This window comes from Anarhichas minor, unplaced genomic scaffold (assembly GCF_050575085.1).
Source record: "Anarhichas minor isolate MPS153535 unplaced genomic scaffold, ASM5057508v1 ptg000021l, whole genome shotgun sequence".
NCBI lineage: Eukaryota > Metazoa > Chordata > Actinopteri > Perciformes > Anarhichadidae > Anarhichas > Anarhichas minor.
In genome coordinates this window covers 6,343,315-6,360,120 of record NW_027466467.1, presented here as the reverse complement: position 1 = coordinate 6,360,120, position 16,806 = coordinate 6,343,315, and the positions used below count along the sequence as shown (strand labels likewise).

Genomic DNA, 16,806 nt, shown 5'->3' with positions numbered 1-16,806 from the left:
GAATCTGCATGAACTTTTCAGATTTTGTACGGAAAAGGGAGAAAAGAATGGATAACTCTCACTTGCTTTGGAAGAGGAGAAGTTGCTATTTGTTAAAATTGTTATCAGAACAAGAGTCAACACTAGAATAGTATGTTTTGGCCTTTTGATCCACAATTCCACAGAGGAGGTCTCCGTATGACACTGAGGCAGCACAAATGTTATGTCATGATTAAAGAAAAGGTGAATTGATCTTGTGATGACGTCGGTGTGAGACGAGATGATGAAGATCGTTTGGGCCCTCAATGTCCGATAAGTGTTGAAAGTTATGTCTAGTTTTCTCATGTTCAGGATGAATAACTGTTTGTTTTTTTAACCCAGCAAAGAACACAAATGTGTTGTTGAATAAATTAAACTGCTTGTCGTGCCGCATTTGTTCTTTTTCTAGTAGCCATGATGTTTGTTAGATTTCAATAATCTTGTCATTAACACCGGCGAGATGAAGATGCGGCTGAACCATTTATACGCCCATTGAACCTGATGTTTTGAACTTAATCTCACAGATGGTTTAAAATTCCTCTTGTGACCTTTGACCTAGGGGCCTTTGGGGCTGATGCCAATTACTGTTGTTCATCTGTCCATGAGCTTTGATAAAGAACATTGTTCAACAGTAACTTCTGAAGTTTTACAAGCACATGTGAACTTGTTTTCATTTCATTAACAAGCCAGTCAAACTTGTTATGAATCTGGATGTAATAAGTGGATTCAAAGTTGCATTAGTAAGATATCTGCCTCATTCACACTATTTGTTGTTACTTTTGAAATAAATGCTTATTTTATCATAAATATTCAATTATATAACAACATAATTCGTATGCATTATGTCTTTGAAATGTGGACGAAGGGATGTTATCACAGTTGTCTTTGATGAAGCAACTTTGACATGTGATTATTTGAACATCTATTTTAAAATAAGTGAATGCTACCACAGCACAGGCACTCTACCTGATGACATTTTGTATCATTACACTAATCCTCCTCCGTGTCTATTGGTGCAGTGCTACCTCTTCACCAACAGAGAGAGCCATGTTCCTGTATGTGAGCATTGGCCTCAGTTTTGAATCTGTTCACATGTGGTCAGTTCAGTCTGAGAGGAAGCACAAAAGGAACCTTGTGAGTGAACGGCACCTTGCAAGCAGCTGTTTTTATGGCTTTAGCAGAAACAAAAGAAAGTCACGTTTTTTACGAAATAAAACTTACTGTGTATTAGCATATTGTAAGACTGTGTTGGGCTCATGCAAGCCCTGATGCAGTTGCCTTGTATTTACTGATGGAATAAAGGTAATTCCACCTAACAGTCATTAACATGGTATTTCTCTGTGTTTCTCAATGACAGGAAGGGGCTATCTCATAGGAAGTGGAAGTAGGAGCGTCCCTCTCTCTCACACACACCCCCACGGTCGTCCACTCGCCTTCCCATCCTGTAGCTGTAAGCGGTGTGAGCCAGGAACACCCCCTCTCTGCAGGGCTAGCTGGCTGCTAGTATTTTGGTAATCGTCATCCTCCCTGACCTGCTGGCCCGATCCTGGCGCCAGGAGTCTCCACACCTCCCCTCCACCTCGCAGAGCCGACTACCCCCGACCCCACGGATAATTCAGACCAGCTGTTGCAAGGTGCCTTGCCTGCTCCCACCCACTACATTCACACTTGGCTCTCCTACAGCTTTGAGTTTGTCTCCTGGAAAGAAAGAAAAAAAGCGCCTGGCTGTGGGCTTTTTTGGAGGCCTCTCAGTCTTTGCATGGGATCTCACTGGTGCATGAAATAAATCCAAGTCAATCACAGGCCTGCAACAAATCAGCACTGTATCTGGATTTTTAGATGTTGCAATATGGAAACACACTCTCAGTGAGTAGTCGGGCTGTGGCAGGGAGTCAAATGTTGATATTTGCTTTCCCTGGTCCTCCACGAGTGTCACTGACCTGAATTTCCCTCATTCCTCTAACCGCTCCGTCTTAATGAAGTGGAATTTGTGTCACTGTGAAAGGAGAGTCACGGACAGAATTGAGTGTTGTTTCGATATGCCTCAACAGAGCCATCTCCTCATTGGAGTCACATGAAGAGCATGTGCGTCCTCGATGATCAAGTGATACTGTGTGGGGATTGAGAGTTACTGCCAAGGAATGTTTGACGAGAAAGAAAAAGGACTTGATTTGCCACAGATCATTTTCCTCCTGTGTTGAATTTATGTAGCAGGAAAGGAAGGGTTTTCAGCGCATATGTGTGCTTCATCTTTTGTATACTTGAGTGTTTTTGGCATTTGAGGGCTCTGTGTAGAGTAAGGTGCCTCTCTGTCTATGGCCTAACCACAGCGGGACTTTGGACTGAGATGGAGGGGAACCCCATGCTTTGATCCCCCACTCCACAACCTCAGCACTGCTGAGTAACGGCCCACGAGTGAACTGAATACATGTGTGTGTTTGTGTGTGTGAGACAGAGGTTTGGATTGCTTTTTCCACGGTGGTGGCGGTGGTGGTAGTGGTGCGGTTGCCTCGTAGAACAGCAGTGGATGGTCGACAGAGGCCTGAGAGAGGGGGGTGGGGGAGTGGTACAAAGAGCTGTTCTGGTGGAACTATGGAGGAAAATAGTTCTGCTGCACTGGGATTTCCTGCCTTTGCCCAGACCCTCCCCCCCCCCCCTCCCTCCTTTCTGCCCGCTATGTTCTCGACGCCCTTCAGCAGTGTGGAAACTGCTCAGACAATATTTAGCAGAAGATGGGTGAAGCAATTGATTTAATGAAAATGACTGCAGTGATCATGGGGTGTAATGAGAGATTCAGGGTTGATCCAGACTCAATCAGCAATCAGATTTCCGTAATTCCTTTCCCTCCGTTAATCTGCCCCACTATACTGGCGTTATGAATAGTTTTGACAGTGCACAATGTCTCATTCATGTCTCTCACATTGACATGCAATTTGTCTGAACTGTGTAATCTGATCTCTTATCATACACAGCTGGAATACACATTGCTTCGCCCTGACGTCTGTCCCGTGAATGGAGGCATGAGACAGCCACACCGCCGCTGCTTGTGTTAAATGTAGAAAGGACAGGTGCGTCACCATTTGGCTGCCTTCAGACATATCGCACGGGTGTCAAAGAGGAGGTGGATGGGGACGAAGGGTCCGGATTTAATGTTTAAACCAGTCCCCTTCTCTTCCAGGGCTTTGATCTTAGGTGTCAGTGGAGGAGCTATGGGGCATGTGTCACTCATTAGCAGTGTGGTGAGAGTGTGCTGGCTCGCAGCTTTCTTCCTCGTGTGGAGCAGAGTGGAGAGGATGCTGTGAAAATGGCTGCTCATGGGGTGTTCCCACTAATAAACCCCGAGGGTGGCGTCAGGGCTTTGGGGGTGGGGAGCTGAAAAAAAACACCCCAAAAAAAACACCCTGAAGGAAAGCAGTGCAGTTCACTTGAATAACCGCCTATGTGTTGAGCATTGCTTTACTCTGCACACACTTATGCTAAACTGATAGCACAGGAAGTCGAATAGACGATTTCATTGAATGGCCCCGCTGCCAGCACTCACTGTCTTGGGAGAGGAGGGAAATGGAAACCAGATGTCTGCGATCCACCGTGAATATGTCAAAGCTCTCAGACTATGTCAGTTCCTCCATGTCCGATTGGTGGACTGAAACTTTTCTGCACCGTCATCAGTAATGTCTATAATTCTCCCTCCCCGCGGACATCTCATACGCTCTTGGCTGCAGCTACGACCTGGAGACTCCGGGAAAGAAGCTTCACTGTTCCACATTATGTTTTTTTTCTCTGTTCCTTAGGTTTCAGGCCTCACCGCATTCCTCAGATTTCAGGGTAACTTCCCATATCCCAAGGCTCAGTCGGGTGGCAAATCTCTCAGCACTCTTTTGTGGATAGATTGCTTTCTCTTGCTTGAGAAAATAACAAGCTATAGAGTAATGACTTAACAAGCAACAGGATAATGGCTTCAACATGTGCAGGACTGTGCGAATGTGTCTGTGTTCGTGCATAGATTTGGGATTGCTTCCTCACTCGCCTGTGTGTGTGTGTGTGTCTATTGTTTGGGAACCAACTGTGCAGGATCAAGTGGTTCTCTGTGAGCTCGGAGTTGTTTGAAAGCTGGACCGCTGATGAATTGTCAGCTCTCCCCCAGGTCTGGAGCCGCGGAGGCTTTGGGGAATCAGCAGCCCCCAGTGCGTCACAATGACAGGGACGGTCTGTGGGGTGTCTGTGGGAGTGTCGGGTGTTTCCCATCATAACCAGCTGCTTAGGCCTCCCACACAGAAGAGCACTCCTCACTGTATATGCCTGTGTGTTCACGTCTGTGTGTTTGACTCTGGGGATGTTGGAGACAGTGTGACAGCTGTTGTACTGTATGTGCTGTGTGAGTGTGTGTGTACATGAAGCAGATTGTTGGTGTTTACTAGGAGTGTTTTGAGGACATGCATCTGTTCCTGGTGCACACTATCTCCAGTTTTAACCTTCTTTGATCTCCATTGGAACAAATGGGGAGCAGCCGACACCTCCATCTCTCATACTGGTGTGGCTTTAAGAATCTGTGAACTTGTGAGGCTGTTCATGGGAAATGACACCGTTGTGACTCAATTAGCAATCCTCTTCCTGTCAGCGATAGACACGTGTGTGACACATTCAGTCACGGCGTGATCCTGCTTGCCCGAGTAGGTGTTTCTCCTCTTCACACAGAGCTTTTCAACAAATCAGAAATCTTGAAACCAAAGGAACAAGTGGGGAGAAAATATATTTCCCAACCCTTTGCCTAATGCTGTTTACACACTGTTACACCATGACATGCCCCGACAGGTGGACACAAATCTAGATTACGTCTTTCATAATACTTTTGTCAGGGCCTCAGGCAACAGCTCAACGTCCTTTTGCACCTTGTCTGGGAAAATATGCTCAGGTGCGTTCCAATGTGGTAAACAGGTGATATTTCCTCCACTGTCAGGTGGAGAGGAGTCTTAAGTATGGGCTTAACAGGTGGGGGTGACTTTCTCTGTTTTCACACATGCTAGCAGCATGGATGGCAGTGTCGGCCTGTTGTTCGGTCGGCCCACCACTCAAATTTCTCAACAGCTATTGGAGGGATTGCCGAAAAATTTGGTCAGACATTCAGTGTGTCCAGATGATGAATCCTACCGACTCTGGTGACCCCTTAGGTTTTTCTAAAGTAAGATGGTGAACATGGTAAACATTATATCTGTTAAACATCGGCATGTTAGCTTTGTCATTGTGAGCATGTTAGCATTCTTAGCATTTAGCTCAAAGCACCACCAGGCCTACTGTAAGGACAGCGTCACAGAGCCGCTACCATGGCTGTGCACTGGTGAAGAAGAGTGACACGTTTGGTTGCTTTTGTTTTTTGTTTTTGTTTTTTACAGCAGACGGGCTGCTCCTCTGCTCGCTGAGATGCCACACAAGAATTTGGGAGTAACAACAGTTAAGAAAGCTGGGTCAGGATACTCTCTGAGAATCTCTTGTTTCCTGTCCTAGGGTAGAAGTAGGATTTATTTTCTCCCTCCTTCCCCTCTCCAATCGCACCAGCCCCAGTGTGAGGCAATGCCCAGAAGGACACACAGAGGAAAAGCAGAGAGCTCAGGCGCCATCCATCTACCCCCCCCCCCCCCTCTCTCGCTCGCTATGCTTCTCACTGGCATCGAGTCCGCAGCAACACATGTCTCTGATCAAGTCCAGCCTGCGTCATCAGTTAGTAAACTCCAGGCTCCAGGAAAACCAACAGAGAGCACATTCATAGCCGGCGACCCTGTGACTGAGTGTGTGATTCATTACTCTTTAATATGCACCCTCTACCCCCATCCCCTAACCCACCCAGCCACTTCTCCCATCCAGCCTTGGGGCAACTCCACAGCCTGATCAAATCCATCATTTGGCCCACTTGTGGTGTTACCGCTGTTGGCCTTCTTATTTACCAGATGCAGCGGTTGTGTCTCGGGTCTGTTTGCAGCTCGACAGAGAGGAATTAGCTCTGCATTCTCACATTAACATCAGTACTCTGAACTTTACTGTGTTAAGAGTGCGACGACACTGCAGAAAAAACTCCCACCAAACTAAACTTCTTGACACATCAAAACGCTGGAGAGTAATGAAGTGCTGTCGAGCAAGGTGACAGACATTGAGAGGCGCTAATCTTGGTGGAGGAGGCCAAGTAACACACGAAGTGAGAGGCGCTGTGGGAGTACAGCTTAAGATAGAATGATAGCTTCAATGCTATCAAAAAGGCACAGTCTTTCTATTCTTATGCACGAAGCATGAGGATGGCTCTGCTTCCATGCCAACAGACATGCCTTGTCCCGCCGATCCCACTGTTAAGGTAATAGTTTACACATAGCTATTCCCAAGTAGCATGGCGATGCGATCACACTGCATTTGGATGTGCTGCTGCTGATAATCAGCTTGTTATCAAGTGACCGTAACGTGTCAGTAGAATGACTCTCAGGTGATAGTCACAAGAGTGGAAAGCAGTCTACGCGTATTTAGTGTCTGTGGTTCATCTGGACCAAGTCATTGACAAGCACAAGGCTGAACCATGGTCTAGATTTAAAGTGGGTGTCTGAAGGATTTTTCCTGGGAGAATTCTTTCCAGGTCTCATGTGTCATGAGTGCAGGATGAGTCCTGTTTATGGGATGCTGACAGCTCCTTCCTGTCTCCCAGGCCATGAGCCCTAACTGCTGCTGCACCGAAGGCCACTCTATAGTTCCTGGCCACCCAACTCCACCCCGAAAACTTGGAGAAAGAGAGCAGGCATGGGTGGGACAGCTGATGGGGGGAAGGGACATGGCGCTGGTCGTGGCAAAGTGCAGCAGTGGTGGCGGCAGCGGCAGCAGCAGAAACAGCTCTGCAGCTCCTCCACCCTGGCTGCTTTTTTTGGGTAAAGTAGGCCAATGTAAACTCCCACTTCCTGTCGGCCTTGTCTCAGAGGGGGAGAGATGATCCTTCTGTGAAGAGGGAAAGGGCTGCGGCTCTGTAGGGACCGTTTCCACTCACTACACACACACATACACAAATAGAAATACAGTCGAGGAGGCAGTCAAGAGAGTGAGTGGGAGCGAGCGAGAGAGAGAGCGAGGAATACACAAACACAGTGGGGTTCAGGAATGTTAAACACATGCTTTATGGCATAAATAGCAGCCACTTTTGGTAAATTACAGTGAGTGCTCTGGCACTGTAAAGCACACAGCAGGAAAACGCTCTCAGATTTCAGATCCAGGCCCTCCACTCTCCCCAAGGAACAAGAAGGGGAGCGTGTTGTGTTTTCCTTTCTCTATAAAAAGGCAGAAATAAGTACAGTAACTTGTGATGCAGCAAAGATTTAAATGTTTTTACTGGCCAAATGAGGCTCAGCCGCTTCTGTGGCAACGGTGACCATCTTAGACTATAAAGAAGAAGAATAAGAAGAAGAAGGCATGATGTGCTGAAATGTTGATCTGTAGAATATAAAAAATAAAGCAAATTAAAAAGCTGTTCACCTCATTATTCATCATTCACCTCATCATCGTAGCCTAGAAACACGAGGTGATGAGAGAAACTACGCCGATGAAAATCATCCGAAAAAGTCCAAACAACAAGCAAACTTGAGAATAAAGTTTAAATGAGGGACTTGCTTAGATTGTCTTTGCTAGCAAAGCTAACACCCTCACCTCAGGACATACCAGCTGACATCATAGTCCAAAGCTAACCTCCAACAGCTGAGATTTTAATAGCCCTTTTATCCAAGAGCATCCTGGGTAGAAGACGTGAGCGCATCATAGCCAAAGGAACCACAAACAAGGACCCTTACATTATTTCCATATTGGACCCGGTTGGTGTTCAGCCGCAGATGTTTGGGAATCTGGATAAGCAGTTTAGTTTTAAAGTAGTGAGTGTGCGAGGTGAGTCACTGCTACATGCTGCAATGGTCGTCCTGGCTAGTAGCTGTGAGCATATTTCCCTGACTCAGTAGGAAATAAGGAACTGTGCTGTGGAAGAGCTTGCCTCACTCTGTGCTGGCCCACGCAGACAAACTAACTGACTAACTAGTGGCCTGACTTATTGACTGAAAGCAGAGGAGCCATGGGAACCTATAGCTCCGGCCTGTGCAGACTCTGACTCACTGTCTAGGCGGAGGACGAGGAGAACGGTATACTCTCCCTTAGGAGGAAAATAATACACACACACACAGGATATGGCTCACTAGGATTCCACCTTTAGGCCATTTCAAGAGCCGCGGTGAGCACGTATGAACTCATTTTAGATCTTGGGATTGATTGAAAACAGAAGTTGACTTTCACTCAAGTTCTCTTTTACCGGTACACGCACACACACGCACACATTTTGAGCCGTGTTTGCACAGTGATAAGTAGATGGCAGGTGCAAACTGGAAGCAGGTGCAGTCAGTTGTTCCCTTCCATCACACAGCTGTGCTCACCTGCACATCTGCAATTCAGCCTCACAACAATGGTCAGTTCACTCTCCACACCTAATGTCGAGACGTCGATCAGAAGGCTCCCAGTTAATGATCAAACACCTTTTTTATAACCAACAAATCGACTGCGCCCTTTTCTCCACATTGTATCAACGAAGAGATTAAACTGTACAAGTGTGGATTACCCATGCTAATGCATATGACAGAGCAGGTTTTAATAAACATAAATTACTTTATTGGATGAAAATGTATCAGTTACAACATACAAGAAATAGGAGTGAACAAATAAGCATAGTACAAAATTGAAATAACACATCATCTGCACATTGCACTATAAACACTGCCATAAAATGTTTAGGAAAGGTAAAAATGTATCTTTGTACTGTCCATTGACAGGGTTCTGATCTCATATTAGTTGACCATGTCTCCATGGTGTAAACCTTAAAAATCTTTGGTCCCAGCCTTTTGCATTTCAAACTGTTTGCCGCTATTTTCTACTAATACTGCAATCAATGTTTATTTTAAATCCACAAATACTGAGGTAAAAGAGGTACATTTTTGGTTTAAAAAGTAATACAATTTCAAGGCACAAATTCATTAAGTTACAAAATATGGCTTTGGCTAGTATTATTAACACTGTGGTAACTTTGAGTGCATGGCTTGCATTGAAATCCATGTTGCACGTTGCTGCAAAGTGAAGCTTCTTTGGAAAATAACAGACAGCATGGCTTTTCCTATCTCTGAAAATCATCAGATTAAAGAGATGGTTTGGATGTAGACAAAATAGAGGCTTAAAATGATCCTCACTGGCGAAAAAAGGACTAACTGATGCCATTCTTTCGTGATGACACGCTTCCTCTTTTCTCTTAAGCAAACCAAGGGCAGTGGAAGTCACCTGCTATCAGCCAGCAAGGTCATGGCTGTAGCACCTGTTAGCACCTCGTCTATCTACACCACAGTACCAGGGACAGCTGTGTGTGCATTTGCTTTTGTGTGTGTGTGTGTGTGTGTGTCTGTGTGTGTTTTGAGGCACGCTGAGAGATTTATTCCACCCACGCACCCCTACCTCTCAGCAGCTGTGTCTAGGCTATGATCCTGAGCTGGCCGGCACCAGGACGGAGACAGGAAAGAACACCTCTTACCCCAATGAGTTCACTACATAGTTGGTCTTTGGAATGGGCACAATAGCAACAACGGGCGTAGATATCAAGAGAGTGTCGGCATTTCTCAGTTCAGATTTGGTCCGGCCTCGAGACCAATAGATTGGAAGAAAAGAAATTCTGCACCTCGGATGTTTTTTTTCACAGAGCAAAGAAGCTAAACGGCTTGTAAAGTCAGATCCATAATGTGGCTTGATTCCCTCCGGGTCTCTTGAAGAAGGCCACTTCATGCTCTTTGTGGCCCAACAGGTCGTCAACAGGCCAGCTGGGCTTGTGCAGACCCCCCTATCCGCGGCCACTAGCCCTCCACTGCCCTGAGCTCGGACTGGGTACCGTCTGTCTCTCTCTCTCTCTGCTGGGTTTCACACCGCGGAGGAGCAGCACCCGGAGGAGCTGTGTTTCTGCAGCAGCGACATGCGGCTGAAGGTGCGAGAGCAGACGCCACACTGGTACTTCTTCACTTCGGCATGGGTCTGCAGATGAGCTCGCAGGTTGGAGCGGTCAGCGAAGGCCCGGTTGCAGTGGGTGCAGGAGAATGGGCGCTCGCCTGGACAGAGAAAGAAGGGAGCAAAAACACACGTCATATAACTTGACTGGCTCAACGGTTAGCATCTCTGAGTTCACAAGAGCCTCCCATTAACACCTCACACACACACATTCTAAAGATAATGAAGAATCACATGGTGGGCTGGAGGGGTCAGAGCCTGACTGCATTAGCATGATTCAATCAGAGCCAAATGAGATTAGCACGCTAACAAGTTGCTGCAGGTACAAAGTGCTCTGTGATAGCAGAGCCTTCAGGCATTCTTTAAACCTTTTGTCACCCCCGTGTCCCCAATCTGCTGTCTTCCCCAGCAGCCTTGATAAGATAATTAGCTGACGAGTCATTGTTGCTGGGACATTAAACACAATGAGGAATCAATGAGTGCAGGGTCTACAGAAGGCTTCCCTATGGGATAGCCTGTCTGCTGATCAAGTGTTGAGCTCATCAAACTGATTGTCATGGATATCCTGCACCCTCACATCACAGCTCAACTGATGAAGACAATGTCAGCCGCTCAAATGTAGATTTACAGCTTTACGGCAACACTTAGGCTGATTTCTTCGCTCGTGAATTAGCAATGAAGTGGGAATCAAGCAGATGGGGTGGGGGGGGGGGGATGTGTCTTGTTATGTTGCAGACATGGGTCTTACCTGTGTGTGTGCGGATGTGGCCGCGCAGCAGCCACGGCCTGGAGAAAGCCTTTCCGCATGTGGTGCACACGCAGGGCAGGGTGTGTGAGCGGATGTGCATCTTCAGAGCCCCGAGGCTGGTGTACTCTTTGGGGCAGTGTTTGCAGAGGAAGGCTGGCCTGGCTACCGTGACGGGGGCCTCCCTCTCCTCCTCCTCCTCGGGGGGACTGATGTGAGGGATGACGCCGGTGCATTTCATCCGCTGGCGAGGGGCGTACGTGTGTACAGGTTCGGGGCTGGGGGGGTCTGAGGTGCGTCCTTCATCCTCCTCTCCACAGCTGCTGGCGCTGCTGCTGAGGCTGGAAGGGGAGCTGAGGTCCAGGGGGCCCGGGGTGGCGGAGGGCTCTGTTTTAGAGGTGGGCAGGTAGAGGGCGGGCAGGATGCTCAGGTCCCACACCAGACCTGTTGTGAAGCAGGTGGCAATGGAGGTGTTGACCCCTGAGCAGAGCTCAGCAAGTGGATACCTCTCCAGTGACATGTCTGAGGGAGAAGGGTGAGGATGGTTCAAGCTTACAGAGAGTACACAACAAGTTCAATGCTATTTAATGGAAATATAGAACAGACAAATTCACCATTTGAAATGTGTCTTATCAACTTTCATCAACTACACCTATACTGTCTGTACTGGTTGAAAGGATTTATTCGTGTTTTTCTCAGCATTTACTGAGCATAAAGCTGGAGCCATAGGGAGGTTTCATGGGCCGTTTCCTCCCACGTATTCACAAGGGCTTGTAACATGAATGGAGCTCTGTCTGGTTGCAGAAAGGGGGGAAAGAGCATCTAACGGGCCCCGACTTGTAGCCGAACCAGGCACACAAAGCTAAACACAGTGATTTTATCTAGAATGTAGGTACATTTAACTAAGCTAAACTGGCAACTACACTACAGACAAAATGTGCAATAGCTAGTGGTGTTAACACTTGCGCTTTAATAATTAACACAAAATAAAGAATAAAGAAAAAAAGATTCACAACTCACCATTCTGACATTCCAGTTCACTGTAGTTTGGCTTTTGTTTCGCGAAGTACTGTTTGACCAAGAAAGATCGAGGCATTGTCCCTGTGAGAGTTAAATAACTGTGCGTAAAAGTATCCTGTGGTCACGACGCACAGTTTCTACAAGAATGAAAAAAAGTAAATCAAATCTTGGTCCTCGGATCCACAGGAAACAGAAAAAAATATATCTTCCTATAGTCCACAAGTTAGAGAGGACGTGAGCAGACAAGTGTGTGTGTGTGTGTGTGTGTGTGTGTGTGCAGCTTTCATGCAGAATGACTAAATACTGGCCTCTGTTCTGAAATACTCTGACACGGGCGGTAGGGGTGTGCTCGCCCCGAGGGCCCTCCCCAACCTCCCATATCACTGCTCAAGTGCGCAGGATGAAGCCTACATGCTCGCGCACTCTACAACAACAAAAACACGAGCGTCCACTCGCGGAAATCCATTGGTGTTGACCAGCAGACCAGAAACGGTGAAAGACCGGGAGCAAATTGTTGTAATTACGTTGTGTAAGTGACCGCTTGTGCAGATATTTAGAGACCCGATGAACAGCAATTGGACAGCTCTATTGCACTACAGCTCCTAGTATGAATACTGCTGCAAGGACTTACTTCTGTTTTTAATGTGTGCTTAAAAACATCAAACTGCCCACTGCAACCAAGACAGGTCGATAGTCCACCACAGTGCATAGATAAACACAGACACGTTAAAGCCTAAAAGATATTATTCATTTTAAAGACCAGTTCACCTCGCATGCATGTCTTTGTATAACTTTGGTCCTCGCACTCAGTCACCACTGTTTCCTTCTTTAGGGGGATTTAGAGGCGCGGTCTAAACATTAAAACATAGTGAATGTGGAACACTATTTCTACTAAATTGTAGTTTTCATGACATTGTTGTGATGAAAATAAGAATCAATATTTCGTGGAGGGTAAGTCATCAGACCTGCCACATGTTATCTAATAGAATACGATAAAAAAGCTACACTTTAATACACATGCCGTCTCAGCCTTCTAACAAAGGTAGAGTAACTGCACCACCTTCTGGAAGAAAGTGTCATGTCACAACCTGGCCAAGGCTGATGACCACCGGGTGGCGCTGTTACAGAGGTTTTCCAATCAATCAGAGCATCGATCCAGGTGATCTCAAGTCATTGGTATCCAAAGCTGTGTCACCTGTGTGAAATGAAGTTTTTTTTTAACCAAACCGTGTCTCCACTGTGACTCTGTCTCATATGCCTTCTCATTTTTGACGTTTTGAGACAGCTACAGTAAAAGTTGTTGGGGTGTTTATGTCCCACTGACCAGACTTTGTCCTCATCTTCACTAAAGCATTGAAAAGTGGGCAACTGAACTGCAGTATACTGTGGAGATTAATTATTTATAATAGTCAAACAAGACATTTAAGAAGGATTAGAAATATCACAGCAACAATAAAATCGTGTTGTACGGGATGCTATGGCAGATGAACAGGACTAATAAGACATTGTAGTAGCCTATGTACATAAACACTGCCACTGTGTTCTGCAAGTACCCGACAGGAATACCATATATTTTAGCAGTGTGGAAAAAATCCTTGTTTGTCAGATCACTGGCCATTTGTACAGGGTACAACATCAAACCCATTGTCACAATATAAATCCATATTCAACTGACACCCTTTCTATTTCAATAAAACAATACAAATCAGAAATGAATCCAGCTAGTCTTCCTACAAAGATCCCATCATAAATAGAATTAGAATTGGTATTAGGTTGATGCTGCACAGTGGCTCTGTGATATTCACTATGGTCTTATCACTAAAAAATGAAGGTGTATTTTTCTTGCCTTTATGTTTTTTTTATGGAGTTTTCTTGCCTTGTGTCTACATGCTTAACTCAAAAAAAAATAGTTTATATAGCATCACTAATACGAACTGAAGTACTCCGAGTTAGATCTCAAGCTCTAACAGTAGGCCTGGCACCACGGTACATCAAGTGAGGATGAAGGAGGCGGTCTCCATCACCAGAGGGATACAAAGAGTCACCACTGTCGCGTGTTTGTGCTGCCCTGTAGATACAGCACAATAATACACTCTCAGCTGATCTGAGAGACACACACACGCGCCCCATGCATATGACCACATCTTATCAAGACACATTTTCCCCTTGAAGTTGTTTAATTTGAGTGACGTTAAAGTGGTCAAACCATTACAAATTCTTGTTATGCACCCACTGACCAAACAGCCAAATAATAAGAAATAATTTATTGTTGGTACCATTGCTGTGGATTGTTTAGCAATGGTGAGCTTTAGACAGCTTGGACAAAGGGGTAAAAAAGTGGACATAAAGAAAGCAAAGACGGTTACAATAAATGTCAAATCAACGTGCATGCGCAGTACGTCGTGGTCTCTGATTGGTGGGTTGCTCGTGGTGGGCGGGGACACAGGGTGGGTCTCCTGTCTGTGATCGGTTGAATATTTGAAATACAGAACAACAGTCTTCTTGATAGACTGTGACACTTACAGGATTTAATTGGCAAAAATAAATAAATAAGGAAACCTGTGAACATTTGCAAATTGACACGATGCTTTGCGACTGAAACTGAGACGCACTTAACGGCAGGTAAGGACACCGCAACGCTGCAATTCACTTACAGAGATTCATGACTGCATACGTGGTTAGACAATACATCGACTACCCAATAACATGTTGTTGACATGAGAGACATATTTTGTTCGATTATCCCAACATAAGATTTGACGTATACTGCAGACTGTCATTGGTTGTCTCGGTTTAGTTTGGTTGCAGCCGTTTGAAGCATAGCGTCATATTACTGCAAACCACTGAGGACTCTGTGACACAAAGACATGAAACAAAAGTCTAAAAATGGATTTCTACCTAATTCAGTGAGTGAGACATGTTTGATTCATCGGAGACTTGATCCCTGTGGCTGCAGTAGTGTTTGTAATCCTGTTATTTCTCTCATTATGTCTGTGATGTGTACGTCATTGCATAACCGGAAGTGGGAAATGCAACACAATAGCATCATAACAACGTTGCAGAAAATGTCAATTATTAATTAATTGCAATGGCTCAACATGGAGCCACCTCAGTCCATTTAAAGGTGCAGGCCAGGCTTCGCACTGACGAGATGTTTGATAAAAGGAGCCCCTCCCCCATATATGTAGAGACAGATGGACCCTAACAATGATATTCTGGGGGAGTGGGCATCATTATTCAAATCACTGTATCATAAAGAAATGTAATTGGACATCCTGGTCAGCTGACCCAGATTGCTTGAATTTTGAAAAATAATAATGGAGGATGAGTCCCTTTGCATCACTCCCAAACAGTCAAAGAGGGATTAGCAGGACTGAAGGTAGCAATGATGCATGTGACTCTATGAGCAGTATTTGTCTTGTCTTTAGCAGATAAAGACTCTTTCTGCTGAACAAAGAAGGGAAGGAAGACGGTATCAACAGCAAGTTCAGACTAACACCTCGAGGGAAGACGGAGAGAAAATAGCAATGTTCAAAACGATCACCCGTCTGCTTTTTGGGGGAGAAGAGGAGATCCCTAAAGATGTCAAGTCCGGTGAAGCGGTGGAAGAAGGGTGGCTTGTTGTGAGTCGTCAAGGTCAGTCATGGAGCATGTCATTCTTTCATTTTTAATAACTATAATATATATATATATATATAGCACTATGCAGTGTTTCTCTGCAGTGTTCCTGGACAAAGTAGGGCATCTGCAGTATGGTTGAAATCATTACAATAATAGCAAGGATGTATTGATTTTCATGTATTATATGCAGAATCATCCCACATGAACATATTGCTGTGCATGATGATGAGGACCTTTTTAAGCTAATAATGACAATTAAAGAGATATTTCTTAACATTCATATGTAATGTTGGAGGATTCTTTTTTTTCCCTCAATATTTCCCCTGTTATTTGTTTTGGTCGTGGTCTCCACAGAAGCAGGTTCAGCAGAGAACCAGGGTGCAGAGCTGACGGACACCCAGTCATCAAACTCTGCTCTCCAAGGAGAGACTGTTGCAAACGTGCAAAGTGACATCAGGTGAGGGAACACGAGGAATCCTTTCAAGAAATCATTACTATATTATATTTAAGGGGGGAAATGAACACACAGCTTTATTCCAATTCCTTTTAAATGCATATTGGCGAGCACCAACTTGTTCAGGTTGTTAGACTCACACACTTGCTTGTGTTTCCCTCCAGTGTTTTAGATCCAGAGCCCACAGTTCAAAGCAGCAGCAGCAGCAGTCAAGCCATCACAGGCTCTGTTTCTCAGCCGAAAGCTGTGTTAGAAGTGACACAGTTAACCTGCATCCAGAAGGCTAAAACCTGGACAGACCCACACCACATGTCTCGTAACGCCATTCAGCGCCAGAACCGCGTTCGCCAAGGAGTCCAGCATCACTCCTTCCACCTCCAGCAGCCAGGACATCGCAACCTCAGCCACTGAGGCTCTGGTTGTAAAACTGCAAATGTTAAGCGTGAAATAATTAAGACGCATTGCACTTCACACACCAATACACACGTATACACACACATTTTTGTCTTGTGCAGATTTAAGCTATACATCTGATCTAGATGTAACCCACACAACAACATGACAACAGGCAGCGACATTATATGTGTATATATATATAAATATATACTCGTACTGTATAAGAATGTTGAAATGAAGATGTTCACCTCATGAAATGAGATGCACTATGTTTTCATGTTTGTGTGCATGTGGATGAGTGCATCCTTTGCAAAATGTATCTTCTAGCATTTTGGACAAAGCGCTGTTCTTTGCGTATCGATGTGCATTTATTTAGCTTTGTGTAACTGGTGAAAACATTTTTTTATACGGCAATAAAAATGTTGACTTTGCAGCTTGTGCTTTTATTTTTTTTTGTCAAATTTAAAATGTCCAAATGGCAGTGAACTGCTCACAATTTGACAGATGCAAATGT

The 16,806-nt window shown here is 45.2% G+C and overlaps 2 protein-coding genes across 3 annotated transcripts; one reads left to right on the top strand and one right to left on the bottom strand.

The window, feature by feature from the left end:
* Nucleotides 1–8,733: 8,733 nt before the first annotated feature.
* On the bottom strand, nucleotides 8,734–12,113 carry snai1a (snail family zinc finger 1a). Its single transcript, XM_076096282.1, has 3 exons — nucleotides 11,822–12,113; nucleotides 10,805–11,323; nucleotides 8,734–10,157 (listed from the first exon to the last, which is right to left on the bottom strand). The coding sequence occupies exons 1-3, from the start codon at nucleotides 11,895–11,897 to the stop codon at nucleotides 9,973–9,975; spliced, it is 780 nt and encodes a 259-aa protein (XP_075952397.1). The 5' UTR covers nucleotides 11,898–12,113; the 3' UTR covers nucleotides 8,734–9,972.
* A 2,176-nt stretch (nucleotides 12,114–14,289) lies between these two features.
* Nucleotides 14,290–16,723, top strand: tp53inp2a (tumor protein p53 inducible nuclear protein 2a). 2 transcript variants are annotated; one of them, XM_076096084.1, is made up of 4 exons: nucleotides 14,290–14,443; nucleotides 15,253–15,457; nucleotides 15,797–15,899; nucleotides 16,061–16,723. In XM_076096084.1, the coding sequence occupies exons 2-4, from the start codon at nucleotides 15,349–15,351 to the stop codon at nucleotides 16,305–16,307; spliced, it is 459 nt and encodes a 152-aa protein (XP_075952199.1). In that variant the 5' UTR covers nucleotides 14,290–14,443; nucleotides 15,253–15,348; the 3' UTR covers nucleotides 16,308–16,723. The 2 variants fall into 2 exon arrangements, with proteins under 2 accessions (XP_075952199.1, XP_075952198.1); XM_076096083.1 differs by having other exon boundaries at nucleotides 15,250–15,457.
* The last annotated feature ends 83 nt before the right edge of the window (nucleotides 16,724–16,806 follow it).